At 36.4% G+C, this 25233-nt stretch overlaps 3 protein-coding genes across 4 annotated transcripts; 2 read left to right on the top strand and 1 right to left on the bottom strand.

Annotated features, from left to right (window-relative positions):
- Positions 1-235: 235 nt before the first annotated feature.
- LOC102225156 (sodium- and chloride-dependent GABA transporter 2-like) lies at positions 236-13747 on the top strand. The gene is made up of 14 exons (XM_023325325.1): positions 236-469; positions 2273-2407; positions 2479-2619; positions 2834-2924; positions 5113-5245; positions 6219-6353; positions 6611-6714; positions 7725-7849; positions 8130-8242; positions 8339-8476; positions 9651-9753; positions 10756-10856; positions 10943-11113; positions 11224-13747. The coding sequence occupies exons 1-14, from the start codon at positions 295-297 to the stop codon at positions 11275-11277; spliced, it is 1719 nt and encodes a 572-aa protein (XP_023181093.1). The 5' UTR covers positions 236-294; the 3' UTR covers positions 11278-13747.
- Positions 13748-13901: 154 nt separating this feature from the next.
- Positions 13902-17180, bottom strand: ppil1 (peptidylprolyl isomerase like 1). The gene is made up of 4 exons (XM_005807306.3): positions 16963-17180; positions 16610-16764; positions 15097-15165; positions 13902-14892 (listed from the first exon to the last, which is right to left on the bottom strand). Exons 1-4 carry the CDS (start codon positions 17016-17018, stop codon positions 14672-14674), a joined length of 501 nt encoding a protein of 166 aa, XP_005807363.1. The 5' UTR covers positions 17019-17180; the 3' UTR covers positions 13902-14671.
- A 2432-nt stretch (positions 17181-19612) lies between these two features.
- Positions 19613-24644, top strand: LOC102229255 (enolase-like). 2 transcript variants are annotated; one of them, XM_023324625.1, is made up of 12 exons: positions 19613-19676; positions 19767-19860; positions 20407-20502; positions 21316-21374; positions 21456-21525; positions 21685-21818; positions 21917-22139; positions 22356-22553; positions 23306-23507; positions 23584-23692; positions 23893-23951; positions 24354-24644. In XM_023324625.1, exons 2-12 carry the CDS (start codon positions 19776-19778, stop codon positions 24421-24423), a joined length of 1305 nt encoding a protein of 434 aa, XP_023180393.1. In that variant the 5' UTR covers positions 19613-19676; positions 19767-19775; the 3' UTR covers positions 24424-24644. The 2 variants fall into 2 exon arrangements, with proteins under 2 accessions (XP_023180393.1, XP_005807362.1); XM_005807305.2 differs by having other exon boundaries at positions 19626-19664.
- The last annotated feature ends 589 nt before the right edge of the window (positions 24645-25233 follow it).

Here is a 25233-nt window from a genome sequence, read left to right on the forward strand (position 1 = left end):
AACTTATCTGTGTGAATGGAGACGATGCCTAGGGTAAAACTGTGTGTTACTGTAATTATTAGTCATTCATCAGGTATGAAAACACTCCTGTCAAAGTCATGTAATCACACTTCTGACATGTCAAACTCACGTTTCTGTTTTGGGACACTGCTGCAGCACCATCTTGTGGCTCATGCTAAGCACAACCTTTAAGTTAGGTAACCATTTAGGTAAGCCCATAACACCAGCTCCCACAGCAAGGCAATCCAAAGACCCACACCAGTCCTCCCAAAAGATCGTTTCTCTCTCAGCAGGATGGCAGACACTCCTTGCAAACTGGGCCATTTCCTGGAAAAGAAAGCCTCACGGGCTGCTGAGGAGCGCGGCAAGTGGGAGACCAAAAAAGAGTTCATCTTGAGTGTGGCTGGTGCTATTATTGGACTTGGTAATGTGTGGAGATTTCCATATCTTTGCTACAAAAATGGTGGGGGTGAGTATTTTTACTTACTAGTCCTCTAGTAAAAGATTAGAAGACTAGTTGGATAGTCATGCAAAAAATAAATTTAAAAAAGTTGTTCAAAAAACAAATTTACAGGCTTTGACAGGTAAGTCATAAAAGACTGGATGTGTTTTCCTAGCCAAGTTAAAGCAATGAGCACTCAACTTTTTAACTTTTACTGAAAACTGAAAACTTGTATTAGGTTTCAGACCATTCAAACATTTAAGACACATGATATATTCGGTAGGTAATCATTTAACTGGAAAATTGTATAAAATCATCTACACAAAATTAGAATATGAGTTCTGATAAGCTTGTATCAGATTATATGAGTCCTTTTGAAAAGCAAGAATTTAACATACTTTTCACTAAGCTAGCTTGTTTTCATAGCTGTAAGCAAAATATCATCATAATTCACATAAATAAAGCCTTTGAAACATTAGCTTTTGTGTAATTATGTACAATTTATTTCACTTTGTGAATCAAGTTGATAAAATAATTAAGTTGTCAATAATATTTTGGTAACACTTTATATGAAGGGGTGTGCATAAGACTGACATGAGACTGTCATAAACATGCATAACACGTTTCATGGATATGAAGGAATCTTCATAAATGTTTATGATTGTTGTCATGAAGTGTCACATGGCAAATAATGACACTTTTAATGCAAAGGTGCACTAAAAGTTTCATTAAAAGGGTCAACTTTGCATTATTCAGTAAATAGTAAAACTTTTAATGGAAAACTTCTTTATAAATTGCATGAAAAGTCAGTTAAGAAGGTAAACTTTGCATTAAAAGTGTTACTAATATTTTGATTAAAGAATTTGTCTTACATAGAATGTACTGTAGGTAATTTGGGCATTTAAATTAGACTTTTAAGATCCCTTTTTTACTCACACACTTTTAAAGAGGATATATGCAAATTTAACTTAATAAGATGTTTAAATTTGGTTTCAGTCCTGAATATGATGGAATGTGGTTTTATCTGAGGCCATGACCTCTAAACCAGTGTCGGCATGTCTAGTATTTCAATCAGTACAAAGGTGAGTTCATTTTGCAAGATGAAAACACTCAGCATTTCCTTTGAATTTGGTTTGAATAAATTTAAAGCTCATCAAACACTTCCCTTGTAAGTATTACAACTAACATGCTGCATATCTAACCCAACATCTCTAGGTAAACCCGACATTAAAGTTAACAGTTCATGAGGTAATAAATAAGTTTTAATATCGACATAACTGTCTGTTTGTAGAGTAAATAATTTGTAATGTAAATAGTTAACTTGGCCTTATTAGACTGAACTGGCTTTTTCTTTTTTAAAAATGCCCTGAGAGATATTTGTTGTTATTTGGTGCAATATAAAGAAGTTGAATTCAATTGTGGTGAGGCTGAAAGTCGCTCTTGATGTTTTCATTCTGCAAACTAGACAAAACAGTATGCATTCAAAGATTATGAACAGAACAGGATTGTATTTTCAACGGGACTCAGCTTCCAGAGAGACAGACTTTTCTGTTGGTCTAATTGGGAAATTCTGACTGTTTGCTGCTCCGAACAGCCGAGGTTAGCTACTTATATCAATGTGTTGCATTCCTCCCTGGTAATGGGATCTCAGGGTTCTGAAAAAAAAACAGTGGGAGTGCTTTTGATCAGCGCTTAGTTTTGTCTGCAGGCACCGCACACCACACCACAGGCTGCTGTGTTCTTTTCAAAACTTAAGTACAGTTTTTGATGGTATACTTAATTCAAAGGTCTGTTTGGTAAGAGTGTTACATAGTCTAATGTCACTTGCAGGCGCATTCTTCATCCCTTACTTCCTCTTCCTCATCACCTGCGGCGTTCCTCTGTTTGTCCTGGAAACATCACTGGGCCAGTACACCAGTCAGGGAGGAATCATGTGCTGGAGAAAGATCTGCCCCTTGTTTGAAGGTGAGTAACCTGCAAGATCAAATATAAAATTAAGACTATAAATTTCATAAAAAATGATTTGTTATTTCCAGGTATGGGATATGCCAGCCAGATTATCATTTTCTATGGAAACATCAGCTATGTTGTGATCTTAGCGTGGGCATTCCTCTACTTCTTCTTCTCGTTCTCCGGAAAGCTGCCATGGGCCAGCTGCAATAACACATGGAATACAGGTACATTATTTTAATTAAGCAAAAATACCCCCATGTAGCTCCTTAAAAGTAAGTGACTTTATTACTTCATGATCATCTACAAAACTATTTTATTTCATTGCATAAAGGATAACGGCCTTTTATAGGAAGTTTAAACTAAACCAAATCCACATCTCATGTTGCAAAATCAATATTGATAAGCCTACATGTTTAACAAAGATCTGCTATATTTCAGATCGTTGTGTGGAATTAGACAACTATAATACCACTGCTAACTGGACCTCATCTGTGAATGCGTCATCGTCATCTGTTATAGAGTTTTGGCAGTAAGTGTTTATGAATATGGGACTAATTTTAAGTTGAAATTAGTCACAGATCAACAGTGATTTGAAGGCGACGGACAACAACAACCTCCATCTTTCACTGGATGACTGTTGTGAGCTCCCTATGATCCTGAACAGGAAAAGGAGGGTTTGGACGGATGGACGGATGGATGGATGGACGGATGGATGGATGGATGGATGGATGGATGGATGGATGGATGGATGGATGGATGGATGGATGGATGGATGGATGGATGGATGGATGGATGGATGGATGGATGGATGGATGGATGGATGTGGGTCTCCACAGGAACAATATCTATGAACTTTGCAGTGCTGCACATTTCCATTTGAGGTATATCTCTCTAGAAGTCACTGATTATTTATTATAAATATGGTGGTAATTAGTCTTAATTTTGACAAAAAACGTCATTTAGTTTTAATCAGACTTTCAATAGAATTTAGTATAATTTCAGTCACACTTTTGACATCTGTACTGATTTCAGTTTAGTCAAATTTATTCAGCTAAATCCTACAATAAATAATAAGTCATAGAGGAAACCTTTTTGGAAAGCCTCTTGGGAAAATATTTTTTTAATTAAAAGTAAAACAGAAATAAGGCTGATATAATCAAAACAAGAGTAACACATCCAAACACAGATTACCAATGAACAAAACTACAGACCCAGATCCTGACCACGGTAAAGTAAAAGATAAAGCTAGTTGATTGCAAATAATTTTTAAAGATGTTTACTCAAACAAATGTTTTCATACATGGGATTCATTTCTTAGCCTGTGCAATGTCACCCTTTCTCTTTTCAGTCAGCTTTACTTCAGTCAGTGAAATTTTTCACCTGATTGTTGGGGTAAAAGAAAAACTGACCTATAGTCAGTTCAAATTATCCACATGCTCATTGTCCCCTAGCTCTTGGATGCCAACTTTATTTATAAAGCCACACAGACCATGTGTCACTTTTTCTTCTACTTTCCAGTTTTGTACTCATTTGTGTGGGTCTTTCACAAAAAATTCCTGTGAAAAAAATTTGAGTTTGTGTTTTTTGCAAAACACATACGATGAAAGACCTTATGGCTTATTTTACCAGGTCATGATCAACAGCAGTATGCGTATCACATGGACCATTACTGGAAAAGATCGTGGACCAAGACTAACCTCAGTTTAAATAAATAAACATGTCTAGCTAAATAGAAATAACACAAAACTATGATCCACTTTACCATTTTTGAATGCTGAGATGTTTTAAGATGTCATTAATCCCCTTTGGGACTGACTCTTTCCCAATAATAATAGTCAAATATAGCTAACACAAATAATCTGGTTATATCAACAACAGATATTATTTACTTCTAAGTTATTAACTTAGTAGTAAGTATAATGAAACCCTTTGCTCAATATGAAAACACCATGAAACTAAACTTAACAATTTTGTTCCGCATCATATTGCAAGATAACGACAGCTTTAACTTTCATCACTTTTATCCTTTTCTGAAATCAAATCATCTGACTTAAGCATTTTTACAAAAGTTAACTTGATGTAGTCATCTGTGTAGATCGAGTGAATAGATCCACAACAGTCTCAAACCTGCTGATTTGGGGTTATTATGCAGGTTTAATTACATTACTACCGTCCCCCTGCAGAGAGAAGCAGCAAAGCTGTCTGGCTTAGAATCAATTAATATTTCCCTTTACTACACTTTAAACAAATAAACAAAGTCTTCATTTGCTCTTGTTGCAGCTGTAGAAGTGATATTCTTTTTCTGTGTCACCAATTATTGCTGCATCTAAAACACCAAAAACTGACATAATCAACAAGCATATTTGAAAACTATCAAGCTAAGATATAAAACATTTTTGTAGTTATAATCAAAGAAATGGAAACAAATCGTCCATCATTGCAACTTGCCTCTAATCAGAACTAGACACCCAATAATCTGATTCAGATAATTCAGATATAAGAGCTAAAATAAAATGAGTAAAAAAAAGTAAACATCATCTATTTAAAAAGTTTGCCTTTAAAAATGGTTACCTGAAAGTCTGGCTCATTGGAAGCTTTTATTGTTTGATCCTGTACATTTCCTTTGCAAAGTAATTTTTCCAGATTATGTTGAGTTTGAGCATGCATAGATCTGTAAATATTTGTTTATCAATATTGACCTCACATACTTTTTGCAGGCGACGGGTGTTAAACATTTCCACGGGCATAGAGGCAATCGGAAACATTCGCTGGGACCTTTCATTGTGCCTTTTTCTGTCCTGGGTCATCTGCTACTTCTGTGTATGGAAGGGAGTGAGATCCACAGGGAAGGTAAGACTGAAATAAATTAATGTGCATCATGTGTGACGCAGGCTTTAATCTGAATGGACACCTTTCATTCAGACAGAAGATAATTGAATGATATTTTAAGTGTCATCACTTCTCACAATTAATCTGAAGGATGAATACTTCCTTTTGAAGGCTCTAACCAGTACCTGCTAAGTACAGAATACTGAAAACAAAAAATCAAAAATAAATAAACTTTTGGACAAAGGAGGATCGATTCACTCTTGGACAACTAAACCCCTCCCGGCCTCCCATTTTGTATTTATGAATGGGCATTTCATCTTTTCCATTAACAATTGTTTTCTCTTGGATAAGTATTTTTACACATCATGGAAAACGATGGTAATGGAGTGGAATGATTTAGTTCACTGTGTACCCATTCATTCTAATTATTTTGTGAAAGTGTTTGGAGCTCAAATTGAAGGTAAAGGTAGTTTGACACGTTATCAACCAGAATACAACACACAGCAGAGCTATCGGAATGTATTTCACAAAGAAAATAAGATACATCCAGCAAGGATGGATGTATCTTGCACTGATCAAGCACTGTAGGCTTGATCTGAGTCAAGCCTACAGTGCTTGACTCAGATCCAACAGTATTTTTCCTCAATGCCTGTGGATCAAATTACATTAGTTGACACTTGAACTCTTGGAGATCATTGGCGCCTCTAAGGTAACCTGAAGCTAATTCTTCTGTCACACATGAATAGATATGTTTTGTAATGCTCAAAGAGGAGGTGTGTAAATAGAAAATAAAACAGTGGGAGTTTTGCAACTAATTCAACATTTGACATCTGCTGATTTGTTGGATAACGTTTTGTCTCATCAGTTTAGAAACTGTATTTATGAATTTCCAAGCTGCCAAAGGTGTGAAATTTAAAAATTTGGTGGTCTCCTCTGATTGCATTCATTTATTACAGATGTTTTTAGGGGGGTTTTCTGTTTGTTTTTTATGCAGGCTACATACTTCACTGCCACATTCCCTTTTGTTTTATTGGTGGTGCTGTTCTTCAGAGGAATGACACTTCCTGGAGCATTGCATGGTATCAAGTACTACCTATACCCTAATCCTTCACGACTCGCTGACCCACAGGTACAAATGCGTCCACAGTTAAGCAAATAACCAGAGATTTTACAGTCATTGTGCTTTATTTAAATTATTATTATTTGCATATTTTAATTGAATTTCTGTATAAAGTCAAGATTGATACTAAACATCCACATGTCCAAATATGTCAGGAAAAACACGTCCTAAATTTTGACATGGCAGTACATTTCACTAACATTTAATATTTTTGCACGAGTAAATATGGTACATTATTAAAAATGATTTATTTTTGACTTCTTTAGGTCTGGATGGATGCTGGTACACAAATATTTTATTCCTATGCCATTTGCTTGGGGTACATGACCACATTTGGAAGCTACAACAAATACAACAACAACTGTTACAGGTGAGGAAATGATGGACATATTATTTTACATAAGTAAACAGCTTTTATTTGAAAATAAAAGTTTGAAGTTATTTTAATTCAATTCTCTACAAAAAAGATACAAGTTGCTTGTTGTATTTCAAACCCTTTTCTGTGCAAATTTTTGGTGCTTTATTTAACAGAACTTTTATGTTTTATGATTTTCTTGATTTTATACAAATAAGAATCTTTTTATGAGAATTCTTCCCGAACATTTGTGAGGTCAGACACTGATGCTGGACATGATGGCCTCACTGCCAGTCTCATCTCTAATTCATCTCAACAATGTTCTATAATGTTGAGGTCAAGACCCTAGACAGACAAATCAAGTTCCTCCACATTAAATGTGTTATTTTGCCTCCTAATAGACTTTGTTTTGTGCTCCATATGCAGTGATATTGGAACAGTCCAGGATTTTTTGGTTTTCTGCAGTTTAAGAGTTTCTTTCACCGGAACTAAGACCTGAGCCCAACTCATAAACAACCTTCATCATGGTTTTGTCATAATATCACACATATTGTTTCACAAATATTTATGAAGCCTTTGGGTTTTTACATGTGACCATAGATGGGATTGTAACACCTGAATTCAATGTATGGAGGGGAAAAAGTGTCTGAAAGATTCACTAGTTTACCCTCAAGAGATTATTTATTTAGCTGACTATTTATTGCTGTAATTAATCAAAATGGCATGTAAAATGATTAAACTGAGAACCAATAGTAACCACACTGGCACCAAACTCATAGTCATAACTGGGCAGCAAATAGGGGTGTATGCTCTGAACACACACTAGTTCGTTTTTAGCTAGCTTCTACACTAGCTAACTAAAAATAACAGCTTGATAAATTCAACGAGACAAAAAGAGTTTTACTTAGCATTCTCTGCACTATAATAAGTCATCCCAATTGTTTACTTCGGTGAAGATGTCTGTGCTGTGACTCAATAAATCACGAATAACAGCAAATAATTGTAATATTTCATCTGATTTGCAGAGACTCCTTCTATCTTTGCTTGCTGAACAGTGGGACCAGCATAGTGTCCGGATTTGCAATTTTCTCCGTTCTGGGCTACATGTCAACAAAACAGGGAGTTGATATTTCTGCAGTTGCTGAATCAGGTACAGATGCTCCAGGCCAGCATGAATGCTTGTTAACTGCCTTTTCTTTTCTCCAGAAAATGACCTTATTTTCCTTTTAAATGACACTGTGATTGATAAAAGAGGATCGCTAGATGTTTATAAGTTATTTGTTACTACATTTAATTTAGTACATTGCAGATATGGCTATGGTTTTGGACAGCAGTCTACCAATAGTATGTAATGTGTTGTTTACAAACAACCATTTCATATGACTAAAGTTTTGGCAACTTGAGTGACTTCCTTTGTGTATTTTCTGTAGGTCCTGGACTCGTCTTCATTGTCTATCCTCAAGCCGTAACTCTTCTGCCGTGGCCTCAGGTCTGGTCTGTGTGCTTCTTCTTCATGATCATCTTATTGGGAATTGATGGACAGGTCAGCATAATTATTTCTTTTATAACTTTAAGCTTTGTTCTAAGTTTTACTCTTGCAGTGTCTGTATTAAGCTCCCATTATGTTGCTTCATTGCAGTTTGCAGGGCTTGAAAGCAACATGACGTCTTTAACAGATCTTTACCCTTCCTACCTCCGAAAGGGATACCGCAGGGAGCTTCTTCTGTTGCTGTTCTGTATTGTTAGCTCTTTGTTTGGCTTGTTTTTGGTCACAGAGGTGAGTTCTTGGACATCATTTAAAGATGAGCAATAAATCCACAATAATTACAGCCATAAGGCTTAGTTCACATAAGCTTTGTTCCATCTGATGTGATGAATTTGATCGACTCTCAGGATATCATAAAAGAAAATAACATGCAGTCTGTGAGAAAGCAGAAGCTCGAGCATCATTGGACCTTCACAGAGGACAATGATCCAATGCTTCATTTAAAAATACATCCTGGATACTATAGAGAATGATTCTGCCTGACTTCAACTTTTCCAAAGAGTTAAAGTCAGGCAAGTTAGATGCAGAACAATTCAGACTTCTTAAAAATTGTCATAACACTAAAAGGATTCTCTCCTGTGTAGCAAAAATGCTTACCATAAAAATGTTGAATAGTTTTAAAACTGTTAGCAAAAAAAACTGCATTTTTTGTTTAATTTGGTGAAACCACTTGTAACACTAGAACCATTATTCTTTTTTTAATTTTGTCAGGTCTAAATACCTATTAAACAAACACAGGAAAGACAAGAGAGTTAGATTCTTTGTTTCTCGCGAGGAGAGCAGACAGAGATGTGCTTTCAGTTACAAATCTCCAACCGCTCTGAAACACATCTGTCTGTTCCTCTCTTTTTATTGCTCTTTAGGAACCCTGCCACAAGGGGCGCTGCAACTCTATGGGGTGGGGTCAAAGCATTCATCACATGGTTGCAGCGCTAAATAACATTCACTATCTAGACACATGTTATCTATACTCTAGATCCCTTTTGCTCCAAGAACGGCGTTGAATAAGACACGTTGCATAGCTTCAAAGCAACGGCTTTGTATCACAAAGCAGAGTTTATTGCAGGATTGTAAAACTCTGCTGGGAGCAACTAACACCTCTGTCTTGTAGGAAGTCCTGCAGGGCAACAGCTGCTGAGAGTAGCTGTCACCCCTATTTCCCAGGGAAGTCTCAGGATAGAATCAAAGTTATTTAACACACAGAAACATTATCTAAATTTAACTACAAGGCTACATGATACAACAAATATTTGATAATTACTAATAATACAATTTACCTAACAAATTTGTTTATTGCAAACAACTGCTTGACTCTTTTTAGTTGCAACTGTAACAGTTAAAACTTGTTTCACAAACTGGGGGGAAAAATGCACTAAACCACAATTGTTGTCTGTCTTGTTTTTAGGCTGGTGCATACATTCTGCAGATCTTTGATCATTATGTTTGTAGCGGCCCAACTCTCCTTCTAATGGCAATCTTCCAGTCAGTGATCATCGGATGGATTTATGGTAAGGCAGGTTTTAGTTCAATGAAGTTGCAGTAACATTTAGACTCTCAAAATGTCTTGTAAAAGACAACATGCAATTTTTAAAAACAATTTAACTTTATGATCTCTGTCCCAGCTGGTTAAGCAGCCTTGCGAAACTAGTCTGGCTGTCAATGACAAATGTGTTTTAACTTGTTTTAATCTTGATATGCAGGGTAAGCATTGGCAGTCAGGCCTGTCACCTGGTCCTAAGGGACACATCATGGATCCTGTTACTCTAATATCTGCTTGCCTTCTTTTTTGTTGAGACTCTATTTTCAGCCTGCTTTAAACACAATTTTTGTTAACTAAGCCCTCTCTCATGATGTACAGACCAACAATTTAGTCTGTTGTGCTTTAGCTCTCTTTGCATACAGCTAAATCTTTAGTGTATCTTATTAAATTAGTTTTCCTTTACACATACATTTGTGACTGAAACTTTATGTAAGCAAAGACACTGAAATGTGTCTTTTACCTTCTCAGCAAATGTGGATTATTGGCACATTTTATGAAAGTTAATTCCCAACTTTAGACATGATTGAATGTCATTCTTTCTTTTAAACAGTGCTTTGCAAATGTAATCATAACCCTTGAGATTTTCTACAGTTTGTCCTTTTGCAAATGTCAAAATTATATATTGAGGTTTTATGTGACGAACACCTAAGTATGTTGTTTGTCAGGTGGAAGAAGAAGAGGACATGGGTGTCTGATTTTTATTTTTGCTTAAAACAAAGCGGAAAGTCACTTGAAGTATATTTGTTACCAGCCTTGGTCATCTAGATTGATGCGGGTTTATCAGGTTACCCAACTTTCTCTGCTAATGCAGAGTGGCATCTCTGTAGAGTTGCTTCTCTGCAGAAGAAAACCGTTCCCACCACCTGGGTGTTCAAATTTGTCTCATTCTCTGCTGTTCTCTGCTGCAGATGGTGTGCAACCTTTGTACACTTTTTTCTTTTAGTAAAGCGACATATCTTTGTTGTTCTAGGTGCTGGGCGCTTTAGTGACAACATCGAAGACATGATTGGTTACAAACCTCTGCCGCTGTTCAAATACTGCTGGCTCTACATCACCCCTCTTGTTTGCAGTGTAAGAGGCCAAATAAGTGTAATCTGTATGGTTAATCTTTCACTTTGATTCAAACAATTTATTTTTTATTTTCTCTTCCTGTCAAGGCAACTCTTGTATTTTTGCTCCTGAAATACACGCCAATGAAGTTCAACAACACGTATGTGTATCCCTGGTGGACTTACTGGATTGGCTGGTTTCTGGCCATGTCATCGCTGTCCATGATCCCAATTACCATGATCTTCAAGCTGGCTAAAGAAAAAGGCTCTCTCTGGCAGGTCAGTAGATAATAAAGCATTCAAAGTTTTTAACATTATTGAAGTCTGTTATTTAGTGTATGTCTGGAGGTTCTGGGGAGAATTTATCACATTATTTATATTTTCTTCAGCGATTTAAGAAAACCTCCAAGCCTGCAGATGACCTTCCAGGAATGGCGGAATAGCCCTAAAATAAGAGTGTAAAGACACGATAAACATATAGAGACCACAATACATAACGCCCACACCTAACTATATATGCTTGCTGTCTTGCTCAGGCATTTTGGATAATGCCTGAGCAAGATAGGCTTAATTACATTAACATGCACATTGGGAGTAGAGAAGGACCTGCAAAAATGAATCAAAATATGGCAGTATAGCACCTTTCTGCAGAGCTGTGAGGGTGTGTTCACAATGTATTCGTATTGCAGAATGCAACTATCGTAAAACAATAGAAAAATAGCTTTTGTCTCATTTGTTTGCATTCAACTCTCCTTTTCCTGGAGGTAAAGTTTGAATGTTGAGTTTACAGACTGTAGGAATTATAAATTAGAGTACACCAACAATTAAGTCTGTTTTTTTGAATGTTTTTTTAAATAAACAACACAAAATCTAAAGACACATTTGTAAGAAAAGTTATTTTGTTAGTTGAGAGAGTGGGCCATGAAAAACTTTCCAAATCCTGCCTTTGCCAAATAGCTTTTGGAGGAGGCAGTGTGATAGTTTTTCATATTTTTATTTGTGCTTCTCAGCCAACACATATATTTTTATTTCAAATGAGTTATTTAAAAAGAAATAAACAAGCTGTAAATGGGATACAATTTAGAAGAATTGTTACAAGAACGAAATAACTGACCAAACACAAATTTTCTTAATTTTGAGGATAGTTTGTCTTGTGGAGGTTGTTTAGTTAAAATATGTGGCATTTGTTATTATTTTAGAAATGTTTCTTTTTAAAATCAGTTAATTTGTATTTAGTATTAAATATTTAAAGTAGAACTTGTGTAAATAAATAATGAAATGAAATTAAAGAGGTTGAGTTAAGCAATGATTCAACAATTGTACAAGAGAAATAGAGTACAATTAAGCTTCACAGCAACTCCATCGTTGAGTGACCAACCTGAATAATATATGTAATTTATTGTGATTTTTTTAAAACACAGGACCTCAAAAGTTACAGCATTCCTCTAAAACATACAAAAACTTATTTTATTTACCTTTTACAAAAGGTTCCATCAACAAAACATTGATACTTCTTATTGAGTAAAACTAAGCCTCTTTTTTGTTATTTAAGCACACAGTTCTCAAAATTAATCACATCTCTGTTTTCGCTTTACTTTTAAAGTTAGTCTTTGTTTCCTTTTACAGCCTGGAGAATAAATTTAAGTCTACATATTCCAATATGCATTAGTCTTTTTGGTTCCTTATTTTGCCTCAGAGGTTTTCTGTTGTGCAAGTCTTTATCCTTCATATTTGACCATGGGAACATGCTTCTTGAGATTAGGTGCTTATGATTTAATTTATCCAGCGAAACAAAGACTCAGGATGGTCCAATTTGGCTGCGGGGTAGCAATTTACCACTAAAACAATATGTGGAACCTCATACCATTTTGTCAAAGGAAACTTTTTTGTCACATATAAATTAGCCTTTGATGTCTGCGAACTGTAAAGAGGGAAATATGTATGAATGTAAAGAACCAAAAACTGTGTATGCACTGGTGAAGTAACCCTCCCCTTAACGTGTTAAGCTACGTGCTGACCCCCAATTTCAAGTTTCATTTGTATAGCACATTAAAGCAACAAGGCAACTTGCACTGATTTTGTTTCCACTCTGCAGTAACTACGCACTGGTTAGTCAATGAGAGCCTTTATGGTGCCTTTATTGTATGTTATATTATGTTTGATGTTGCAAAAGGAGTCAGTATGGGGATCTTTGCAAAGTTTGTGGCTTACTGAGAATCAGCATCTTTATGGGTGTATTAAGAAATGTTTTGGAGATGTCTAGCAATGACACAAACCCCATACTGGTGTTTACCAACCCAAAGAAAAGCCAAATAATGGTGATGTTAAAGCACACATCACTACTCAGTACAAATGCTTATAGCTTTACAGTAACTTTATCTCTTAATGTACAGGAAGGGCATTAAAGCTGTTTTATATTGTTGTAGTATCACTAGTATTTACATCACAATGCTGAAATGTGTAAAGAAAAACATTCAAAGTCAAAGCTAATTAGATTTTTCTGGAAAAGGCCATTCTAAACTTAGATTTGGGAAGAAAATAGATTTTAATGACTTTGTGGTGCTAAATTTGTGTATTACATTTGAGGAGAGCCATATCAGGCATTTTATTCTGATTGTGGCCAAACCAAACTGTTATGATGTGATTTTTATCCATTGGCAGGCAAGACAGTATACTATAAAGACATTTTTGACCACTGCTAATTTGATATGACTACTTATAATGGCTTTTATCTGACTTTTTTTTTTACATGAGATATACATATTTTATGCACTATATGAACCAAGTAAACATATTTTACGACTTTTAAGAAGCTACAAAACAACTTTTACAGAGCCTTATATCTTTTTTGGCACAAAGTATTTTTTAAAGTGTAATAAAGCCTTTTCTCTGTATGGCTGTAAAGTTGTACAATAAAATACTTTCTGGGGTAAGATAACTTTGTTCATTGTTATTGTGTGTGTCTTTGTAGAGTGAGTGACAGTTCAGTATTTTTAAAAAGAAAAAAAAAAACATAAAATGACCAAAGATGAAAAAAGCACTTGTTTATGAAAAATGTTTACTTAATGTTAAAAAACATAAAGGCTTGCAAATATAACAGGCACACAGTACAGATAGTCCGTCATGCATATCTGAAGCACATATGCAGACAGCATGATCTCAAGTTGGAAATTTTCTAACAAATTAAATCAATTAAGGGATACTTTTCCCCCACTTAATGTCGAACAGATAAAGCTGTTCACATATCGTCCACTGTGGGACAATATGTGTTTTAGAAAGCTCCAACTATCATCGTCTCATCAAGTCTCTGATTTTATTCTGGCCTGGTGAATCCATCTTTTGCCTCCTCCCGCAAGTCCTTTGACAGCACTTTGGTGGTTGAGAATTTCAAAGAAAGAAATGTGTTCATTTCTTTTTAAGAAAAATAATATTCCATAGGAGGGATTTATTTATATTTTTTAATGGAGATGGTGAATAGCTGAGCCAAACAGCAAAGTGCTTAATTTACTAATTTATGTAAATTGATAAAGGGTGCTTCCTGACTTTCATAAAAAGAAAGACATCCATGAGTTTCCCAGAGGACAGCTGATGTAGATAAATGTCAATGGGGATGAGGATATACAATTCATTTGGTTTCTTTAAAAGCTGGTGAAAACATGTCAAATGATTCTGTTGCGTTGACATAGAGGGAATATTATGTTTTAATTTTTCTTGCTATTGGTAATTGGCAATCTCTAAGCATTAACACTGCAAGGACAAAAATAAAAACTTTTGTGAAGTTTTAATATTTATTTTCCAAAGCAATAAAAAAATACAAATTAAAAAGAGACGTTTTGTCTAATTAGGTAAAGTGACTCTGACAATTTTAATATCATCGACCGAACGATCTTGACTGTTTGTTTCCACCAGCCCAATCCGGTTTAGCACTCCCATGCCTTGGCACACTCTTCCAAAAATACTATGCTTCCCGTCCAGCCACTGCGTGGGTCCAAGGGTGAGGAAGAACTGACTTCCATTGGTGTCTGGTCCTGCGTTGGCCATGGCCAGAATTCCAGCGCCTGGAACAAAAGAAAAAGAAAAGAGGTGATTTTCTCATGTTCACAGATACAGATATCTTAACAGAAAAACCAATGCACTTTTGGGCAGTCACAAGATAAATTATAGCAAAAAAAAAGACATTTATTGATTTAAAATTCTAAATTAAATATTGAATGTGGATAAAATCCACCTATGTGTTGACATATTTTTTTCCCTGAGATTACCTGTAAATTTCAGGTCCGGGTGAAGTTCATCCTCAAACTGTTTACCATAAATGGAGGCACCGCCTCGACCTAGAGGTCAAAACAAAGATCAGTAGCTGCAGATTTAGCCAACCAACCAACCAAAATAAAAATCACATACAGGACCTTCAACATTTACTAAAAATATAGCAAACATACATTTTAAAATAAATTGAGCCTAACAGCAGCACCATAATCTGACACTTTAAATTTAGAAAAATAAAATAATTAATTTGATTGCCTGTATTTGGTGGATTAAAAAAATCCTACATTATAAAATATCAGATTTTATGTGAAAAGCTCACACAAAACCTATGCACAAAAAATTGCGCACAAGGCTAAATCTGGTGCAAGGTGCCTCTTTTCATGGCGCTAAATGAACTCCACTATTTGATTGAATTTAAGGTTTCAGTTGGTGTAAAGTTTTTAAAAAACAGGCTTCTGTACTGAGCTCCCTGACTCTCTAAGAGATGAAAACATATTGAGCTAAACCAGCAGTCATAAGCTGCAAGTGGCTCTTTAGATCCTCCACTGTGGCTCTCAAACTGTTTTTTACCAACATTGTTAAAGATAATCTTTTAAAATCTTCTCAGCAATCTTTTAAAGTGCTATGATAAAAAAATAAAAACTACTTAGCAGTTCATTTATTGTTAAGAGTAATGAATACATTTGTGAAGTAATTATTTTGTGTTTATGCTGCAAACTATGTTTTTTTTTTTTTTTTTTTTACATAATTTTCTTTTAAATTTTAACATTCTGCTAACAGAAAAGTCATTTATCTTGCAATGTAAACATTTGGTTTTATTTTAAAACCCAAAAATATAAGTAAACTCTCTTTTGGCTTAAAAGTCAAAACAAATATACTATTGTACATAATGTAACAAGTAGATATTTTATTTTATACATACATTTTGCAGTTGTGGCACTGAACATATTTTGTTTAGTTGGAGCAAAGACATAAACGGCTGCTGACCCCTGATCTACATCATTGCACTGTATTTCTGGCTGCATGTTTTGGGTTGTTGTGTTGAAATGTAACCCAACCCTTCACCTTCAACTCTTTCAGGTGTTGTGCTCAACATGATGTTTCACTGTTTCTCCAATAAATGCCGTCTTTGCTCAACCTGTCAGCTGAGGAAGATAACAGGATGACCAATCCTTGGTAGTTTTTTTTCTTTTTTTCTTGTTTACTGCATTGATTCTTGGGTTTCATGATACAGTTTGTCCACTAATTCTCCCGAAAAACTTTTTACAATTATCTGTATTTGTACTTAAATTAGATTATCGACTGGTAGTGACTCTCTGAATTAGCTAACTTCTTAATGGACCTGGCAGAACTGGATTTTAATTAGGAGCATCAGAATAATGGAGGTTAAAGGTTAAAGCACTCCAAACTTTTTAAGTTATTTGTAAAGAGACGTGCACAATTTCCTTCCTTCAGGCTGCTTTGTGTTAAATCACAAAGAAATGCGATTTAACCTGAATGGGATCCTACCTGTTCCTGTAGGATCCCCCGCCTGCACCATGAAGTCTTTGATAATCCGGTGAAACTTGGTGTTGTTGTAGTAGCCTCTCCTGCCCAGCTCTGCGAAGTTCTTGCAGGTTTTTGGGGCATGGTTCCAGTAAAGCTCCACCAGAACCGTCCCCATCCTTAAAAACACATCATCTTTGCCATTAGTGTCGATCTGTTAAAAGGAGAACACGCTCTGCAGCACCACCTCGTAGTAAAATATGAAATTATGATATTAACAGGAGGTACGCTAATTTTTCAATTGGATTCAGAAGCACGTCTCCGTGCACACAAAAATTAAAGCTAGCAAGTTTAGCATGCAGTGTTTTCATACTGACGTGGTCTCCAAAGCCACGGTGGGCGGCTGCCATGTGTCTGGAGGTATCCCGGACATTATAACGGCACACAGTAGGATACAAGTCCAAGAAACCCAAACAAACCAGTTGGACAAAACAAATGAACAAACTATCGGAGCTGGTTGTTCATTCAAACCGATCTTGGAGCGGCTTTTAGTCTTCTTCTTTCAGTTCCTGTCGAGTCCTCTTGATGTTAAAAGTCTACTGTCCTCTGGTGGTAAAAGTCATACACAAACACATGTTTATTTTTCTTCTTCCTCGTCTTCTTCTTCTGAAGGAAGGCGGTTGGCAAACAGCTATTCAGTGTACATTACCGCCACCAACCGGTGAGGAGTTTTAGTTAGCGTGGTAATGTTATTCAAATTCGCTTAAAAAAAACTACCATTCTTCTACTCAGGGGTGTCGTTATTATTAAAAATGCTACCAACGCTGCTTCAGATAAAACAATTGATTATTCAAACAAGTCCGGGAATGTTTTCTTATTTCAAATCTTTGATGCACCAGTGACTTGATCAGTGTCTTGTGTATTAAAAAGACACAAGACACTGTGTTTATTGTGACTCTGCACCTTTTCGTGCAGAGTCCAGAAATAACTAAGGTTGTGTTGCACACAGTTGTGCTGTTGGATAGAAGTTCAGAGAAGATACTTTGCTTTCAGATTTTTTTTTGTGCTCCTCTGCTTATTGGGTAACACATTGATTTGAACATTTTGCTGAAATGTATCCTTGTCATTTTGAGTGACCCTTGTTCTTGTCATTCCTGTCAAGGTAAAACAGGAGTTTCTTTAATCATCTATAGATTATGTATAGTCTTACAATTAAATATCTGAAACAGTTCTTCATTCGTTAAGATACTGAAAAATAAATGTAAAAAAAACCTTGAAGTTTGCTTAAATAAAGAAATGTAAGTAAAATTAATTTATGTATCATTAATTACTATTATTATTATTAATTAGTATTATTATATTATTTTTACATCCCTTGTTAAAACAGTTTAAATGTTCCAGTTTTTTGTTTTACTTAGAGTAAATCTATGTGTAAGGTTTCTATATTCTCTATTTTCCTGCATGAGTCAATTATTTCTGCTGTATTTTGCAGATGTGTAGGCAGCCTGCCATCCTGCCTGATGTCAGCTCTGGATCGTGAAAGAAAGTTTTGTATTTAAAGTCCCTTTGGCTTCCAGAGAAGCCAAATTCACACCGGAGTTTTATCGTGGATTTCACAGTACAGTATCTATAGATTTTTAATGGCTTCACAAAACTTACTTTAACGCTTAATACAGGGAGTAAGAAACATAATATTTTCTCTAAAATTGTAGCTCTTCACTATACCTCACAATTACTCTTTGCACTCACAGTTAATATTTCTTGAGAAATGGACTAGATACTCAGAGACTTCCATTATTGAGGATATGAAACCATAAGATTGCAAAGACTAGAGTCTCTTTTGTGTCAAGAATTAAGCTGTAGGATTTTTTTTTAATTACTGCATGCAGGATCTAATGACCTAGATTGACATGTTATCACAAATTTCAAACATCAAAATGAAAACACTAAGCCTAATTGCGACGTGTCAGATTATTTAAAACTATTGAAACAGTGTCATCTAGTGGCTGCTCATGATTTAACAAGTTGGGAACCTTTCACATAGTCAGGTTAGTTTTGATAGTTTTTTCTTTGCCTTAATAACTGAAGTCATCCTTTGAAGACTGCTTTTTAGTCTGACTACATGTTCACAGTTTTTATTAACATCTATTGGCATTGGCAGGGGCATTTTTCATTCCTTACGGACTTTTTCTTATTACCTGTGGAATTCCCATGTTCATACTGGAAACATCACTGGGTGAACCTTGTGACCATCCCCGTTTGCTACATCTTTACTGACCTGTTCCATATATAAAATTATTTTTTTAAGGTTTTGTTGGCTCCAGTGGCCTTTATTTTTCAGTTGTCAGACAAAAAGGTTTTATGAGAGAGGGGGAAGACATGCGATAAAGGTCGTTGGCCAAACTCTAACCCCAGAGAGTGTGGTGGTCTAAGGCCTCCATACTTGTGTTGCTCTTTGCCGCCGCACCCTGCTGGACCCCATAAAAGGATTTTAGCCAGATATTTAGGTTAGGAGCATAATGTTCTGCTGCTTTCATGTTTTCAGAGCACGATTCATTTAACTTATAGAAAGCTGTTTTTGTAAAAGGGAGCTGTTTACAATGTAGACCTGGAAGACCAAAAATGTCCTTCACTTTTTGTTGGAATATGTTTTTCTGACAGACATCAGTTGACAGACATCAATGCCAGATCTTTGTTTTCCTGCTGCTTTGTGAACAAAATTTTGATCGATACTCACCATGAAATACATCTTGTAGTTTTTCTCTGAATGCCAATGGTATATAGGGATGTAATGAAAAGGGATATCATGATATATTATTTGATAGAGTGGCTATGGAGTGACAGGAGTTCTGTTTTAAACTTTCATGATGACTTGGCTAAAATTCAGAACTATAAACCCAAGCTTTCTAAAAGCAACTACACCCTTCACAGTCTCCAGTTCTCTGGCAGATGGGCTAAGTTCATTATCCTGCCATCCATGTGACTCATCAGCTGAACAAGCTTAATCCAATTAAAGTAGCAGTTTGTCTGTTGGCTCTCCTAAGCTTGCAGCAGGTCAGGATATTTTTGAGTACTCCAGGTAGAGGAAGAGGTTCAGTAATTATTATTACCTACTGATAACTTCATTTAAATCTTTTTGTTTGTTTCAGTATTAACAAGTGTACCTGTGTCTCATCTTCAGGTGTGCACCATGTCTATTATTAAGATTCACGCCAGAGAGATCTTTGATTCTCGTGGAAACCCCACAGTGGAGGTTGATCTTTACACTGACAAAGGTAGGCCTGCACACTTGACTTCAATATGTTTTTGTTCCTGGATTTCAGAGTGTAAATTGAATTGACAATGCATTCTTATAATGATAAACTATAACTGAACTTTGGGTGTCTTCCAGTTTCTCACCCGTCATTTAGGTGAACTCCCCCAAAGCACTTTAATTGCTTTACCAACAAACTGCTTGCAAACCTTTCAGGAAAAGTTGGAAAATATTGCCTTTGTGCTAAACTTGTATAGACTTTCCACCTGTGCTGATTAATGCAAAGAAATCTGGAAACAATGACTGAACATCTGTCTGTTTCTGGAAACTAAACAATTGTCTAGAAACTTGTTAAGCAGCAACCTGACTTTATATAATATTGCTGCTTTTGCACACTTTATGCACATTGTATTGTCACCACCATTACCATGTAGCATCCTCCTGCTAAACTTGAATATAGTACCAGTGTGGCTCAGTTAAAAAAATAAATCTTCTGAAGGGAAAATGTAGCTTTTTGAGTTGTTTACTCATTGTGTTTGGTGTTCTTGCTCCTCTGGATGATTTCCAGGTCTGTTTCGTGCTGCTGTTCCCAGCGGTGCTTCTACTGGGATCTATGAAGCTCTGGAGCTGAGAGACAATGACAAGTCTCGCTTCCTGGGGAAAGGTCTGTGTGTCATTATTGTTGTTTAATGCTAGAAACAACTCGCTGAATTTGTTCCTTTGCCTAAAATGTTAACAGGTTTATTTCCCTCATAGTTTAAATATTTACATCTATTTCAAGTATCTGTGTGCTCCCTCTCATTCATGTTCTTTGTTGTCTCTGCTATTTGACAGATGCACTGCATTTTAAATTAAAGACAATGTTTTCATGTCCATTTGGTAACAAAAGAATTATGCAATAAATGCTATCTCATTAGAAACTTTGTTTTGCAATTATTTATACATCGGTGCATGGTGAATGGAGAGCAAAATAGGATATTAATCAGACAATCGAAGGCATAATAAACCCTCCAAACCAGCAGGGGCCCCCTAGTTGCACTGGAACTGTATTTTGTACAAACATAAATTAGTTGGTTATCGAGGAAGAATTCTTGATGTTGAAAATGTTCCACTTTATTCCATGTAGTTGGACAGTAAAGACTTTCTATCTTTTTAAAATATTTTTATTATACCTTATAAGTTGGTTCTTTTACACATTCCTGCAGTGGATATGCATCTTTAGTCAAGCTGTAGTAGTTGATGCTAGCTGGAAGGCCCCCAAATCAAATTATTTTAATGTACAATATTGGATCGGCTCTGGCATCAATACAGGGTGGTTTTTTTTTGACTCCGATTAACTTCTCTATTAAACTAAAACATTGACACTCATACATTTGGTGCAAATTAGGGGCATTAAAGGTGTAATGTGTTCTGTAGTTTGTCCCTTTGAGTGACTTGTGCATTATGCAGTGAGAGCATAATTAACTCCTCATTACAGGCGTCTCCCAGGCTGTTGAACACATTAATTCAACTATTGCCCCTGCACTTGTCAGTGAGGTAAGACAGCAGTTATGTTCCCAGTATTTGATTTGTCTTCACTGATGTAAATCAGATGTGTGATACTTCCTCTTTCCTCAGGATGTATCTGTGGTTGATCAAGAGAAAATTGACCAGATGATGATCGATTTGGACGGCACCGAGAACAAATGTAAGAAACCATCTCTGTGTAACTTCACCTATCACTATCTTGTTCAATTTTAGCTGGAATCTCATGTGTATAAAATTTGTGCATTTTGTTGTCTTACTGCTATGCTTTCACTAATAATCTAAATGCATGAATTTGATTAAACCTTTTAATTTCTTGTAGCCAAATTTGGTGCAAACGCCATCCTCGGTGTTTCTCTGGCTGTTTGCAAAGCTGGCGCTGCAGAAAAAGACGTTCCCCTGTACCGCCACATTGCTGACCTGGCAGGTAACCCTGAGGTCATCTTGCCTGTGCCGGTGAGACTTTTCATTAAACAGCAAACACACATTCACAGGTTTCCTCTGATTCAGTTAACTACAGGCTTCGTGTCTCTTCTGTTTTCCTCCACCACCAGGCCTTCAATGTGATCAACGGCGGGTCTCACGCTGGTAACAAGCTCGCCATGCAGGAGTTCATGATCCTGCCCATTGGTGCCAGCACCTTCAAGGAAGCCATGCGTATCGGCGCAGAGGTTTACCACAACCTGAAAAATGTCATCAAGAAGAAATATGGACAGGATGCCACAAATGTGGGCGACGAAGGCGGCTTTGCTCCAAACATATTGGAAAATAAGGAGGGTGGGCATTCTTACTATTGATACTATCCCAACAAAGTGCAACTACAGAAACATGTGACTAACATAGATCTACATACAATTCAGTTCCCTGAAGACTTTCATGATCACATTTGTCATTTTAATAGCAAAAAGCAACAGAAAAATCACAACAGCATGTTGACAGTGAAATGTTTCATTTTTCCCACATGTGCTTGCGTTTTGCTGTGAAACCCTGAAGCTCTGGAGCTCCTGAAGGAGGCCATTACTAAAGCTGGGTACACAGAGGAGGTCGTGATTGGCATGGACGTAGCTGCGTCCGAGTTCTACCGGGACGGAAAATACGACCTGGACTTCAAGTCGCCTGACGACCCGAGCCGCTACATCACACCAGATGAGCTGGCTGATCTCTACAGGAGCTTTGTGAAGGATTATCCAGGTATGTAACTTTTTACACATTGATTAATTAATTATTTAACAACAAGATGATTAAGGGTAAACAGTGCCATGCAATCTGTTCATGCCCCTTGACATGACTTGGTTGTAGTTGTAACATGACATTTTCTCTTTTGTCATGTTACAACTACAACCTCTATTGTACTTAAGGGTGATTTTATGTGACAAACGAATGCAAATTATTGCATAACTAGGAAATAAGGAGCTCAAAAGTGTGTCATGCATTCATTTTTGGCCCATTTTATTCTGATACCCCTACAGAAAATCCACTACAACCAGACAACTTTAGAGGTTACCTGTTAAAGTTTCTACAGTCCTTTTTCTACAAAAAGGTGGAAGGTGTTCTTGTTAGATCGGATCAAATTTTAACTTTCTGGCCTACAGTGGACTCTAGCCTATTTATTATTCAAGAATTTACCCATTTACTGATTTTTCTGTGGAACTTAAAATCAAATTATTTAAAGAAAACTTACCTATTTGAAGATCTTTCTTTATTAGTGCATAAAATATTAGGAAGAAAAGCTTGGGAAGCTAAAACACCTAAGCACATTACTTGATTGGCTAATTTAGGAGCCATTATATATTTTAGTAGCACTGAAACTAACTGAGGTGATTCAGCTACATGTGACAAAAAGCCTAAATTTTAATATTGAAAAAGGTTTCAAAAGCTTATGGATATGGGGTGTTATTTGTACTATCACACACTATGTGTCTAATGAAAACCTGTTTATTCAGTGGTGTCTATTGAGGATCCGTTCGACCAGGACGACTGGGCGGCCTGGACTAACTTCACAGAGAGTACAGACATCCAGGTTGTTGGAGATGATTTAACTGTAACAAATCCCAGCCGCATCTGCAAGGCGGTGGAGGAAAAGGCCTGCAACTGTCTGCTGCTCAAAGTCAATCAGATTGGAACAGTTACAGAGTCAATGAGGGCGTAAGTCGACATCAGTTCACCCCAGAGTTACCAGTATGATGGTGACATTCCAACGAAATGTCTCTGCACCCTGCAGGTGTAAGATGGCCCAGGAGAGCGGTTGGGGTGTGATGGTGAGTCACCGCTCCGGGGAAACTGAGGACACCTTCATAGCCGATCTGGTGGTCGGACTGTGCACAGGACAGGTAATATGCAGAGCAATGTCCAAGCTTTAGATAAACATATATTCATGCAAACAGATAATATTCATGATGAACTTTCACCTTTTTGGAATGGATAATAAGTTACAGACTTGAAGCTGGTCACCAGCAGTCAATCATGTGTCTGGGAAACATACATTAGAACTAAAACTAAAAAAAAAACTAAATGTTTTTATCATGTCCAGATCAAGACGGGGGCTCCTTGTCGTTCTGAGCGCTTGGCTAAGTACAACCAGATCCTGAGGTGAACTTTAGTTTCATTGAAAAACATAATGATTTCTGTTACTTGGTCAAAATAACTTATTTCACTCTCTTCTTTTGTAGTAATAATTGCTTACAACTACATTGAACTAGAATTAGACTGAAAACTTTCTAAATACAATACCTTGCAAAAGTGTTTGCAAGTGTTACCCACTAACTGTAATTGGAGTCTCTCTGCCAGTTGTTCTGTCATATTAAACACAAAAAACACTAAATTTTACACTTGTATGACGGCATTATAAAGTTAAAGAACAATAAATATCTTTTGCAAAATACTCTATTGTATCATTTAGAATATCTAACACTGCAGTTTGAACAACCAGTTCAGAAATGTTTTAATGTTTGCTGCATTATAACACCCCGCTTTTTTCCCTCTCTCTGGCAGAATTGAGGAGGAGCTGGGGGACAAGGCTCAGTTTGCTGGGAAAAACTTCAGGAGTCCTGTGATTGAGTGAATGAGACATTTACTGGTGAATGCAAAAATGTGTGTGAACACTTCAGTTTAACGATTAGATGTGTAGAAGTCCTTCTCTCAGTACATAAAAACTACTATCCATGTCAGCCATGAGCTCTGATGAGGGAAATAATAGCTCTGATTGTAGTACAATATTGTTTTGACCACAAACACCTGCACTTTGGAAAGGAAGATAATAAAGTTTTGTTAGTGACAAAAATACCTTGAAATTTTGTGTCATTTTTCTCTTTTTGTCATTGATGTTTCCAATGCATGTTGGAACCATGAGTTTAAATCCCAGATTAGACCTTTCTGTTCTTCCTATTCATACCTGCTAACTGTTAACTGGAGAAAACATGTTTGCTGGTGATCTTTCTATGCCCTGTATGCTTTTTTTACTTATGTACAAGTAGATGGAGGGAGGAAACAGTAATATACGGTAAGTCATGCTATCAAGTCACTTCTGTGAGCCTTTCTGATGTTAAAGTTTTTACTTAAAGGAGTGTTTTCTTAGATCTTACACCAACTTTGGTTCTTTGCATGAGAAAGTATTGAATAGTTAAAGTTCAAACAGGAGTTGAGCACATTTTACATTGAGTTTGGTTTACAGAGTAACATGATACAGCCAATCAGTCTCACATCAACACAATCACAGAGGTTGATGTACAATGGCTGTTAGTTGTTTTGCAGACAGCTATGATCTGAACACCTTGCAGATAGTGATAGTGAGTTGACTATGAATCTTTCTGAATGCAAAAAGTGCCCATCTGTCCCAGAGCAGGTGGTTGCTCCACAGTGGGTCAAGCCACAG

The sequence above is a fragment of the Xiphophorus maculatus genome, chromosome 20, assembly GCF_002775205.1.
Source record: "Xiphophorus maculatus strain JP 163 A chromosome 20, X_maculatus-5.0-male, whole genome shotgun sequence".
Lineage (NCBI taxonomy): Eukaryota > Metazoa > Chordata > Actinopteri > Cyprinodontiformes > Poeciliidae > Xiphophorus > Xiphophorus maculatus.

Bases quoted from the DNA above. Each gene is read 5' to 3' on its own strand.
- LOC102225156 (XM_023325325.1), top strand. From the start codon at position 295: ATGGCAGACACTCCTTGCAAACTGGGCCATTTCCTGGAAAAGAAAGCC. The intron at 5,246-6,218 runs GTAAGACTGAAA...TTTTTTATGCAG, and splicing joins GAGTGAGATCCACAGGGAAG to GCTACATACTTCACTGCCAC. The intron at 7,850-8,129 runs GTACAGATGCTC...TATTTTCTGTAG, and splicing joins TTCTGCAGTTGCTGAATCAG to GTCCTGGACTCGTCTTCATT.
- ppil1 (XM_005807306.3), bottom strand. From the start codon at position 17,018: ATGTCCGGGATACCTCCAGACACATGGCAGCCGCCCACCGTGGCTTTG. The intron at 15,166-16,609 runs GTAGGATCCCAT...TTTGACCTCTAG, and splicing joins GGGGGATCCTACAGGAACAG to GTCGAGGCGGTGCCTCCATT. The intron at 14,893-15,096 runs GTAATCTCAGGG...CTTTTGTTCCAG, and splicing joins CCCGGACCTGAAATTTACAG to GCGCTGGAATTCTGGCCATG.
- LOC102229255 (XM_023324625.1), top strand. From the start codon at position 19,776: ATGTCTATTATTAAGATTCACGCCAGAGAGATCTTTGATTCTCGTGGA. The intron at 19,861-20,406 runs GTAGGCCTGCAC...GATGATTTCCAG, and splicing joins TGATCTTTACACTGACAAAG to GTCTGTTTCGTGCTGCTGTT. The intron at 22,140-22,355 runs GTGGGCATTCTT...GAAACCCTGAAG, and splicing joins CATATTGGAAAATAAGGAGG to CTCTGGAGCTCCTGAAGGAG.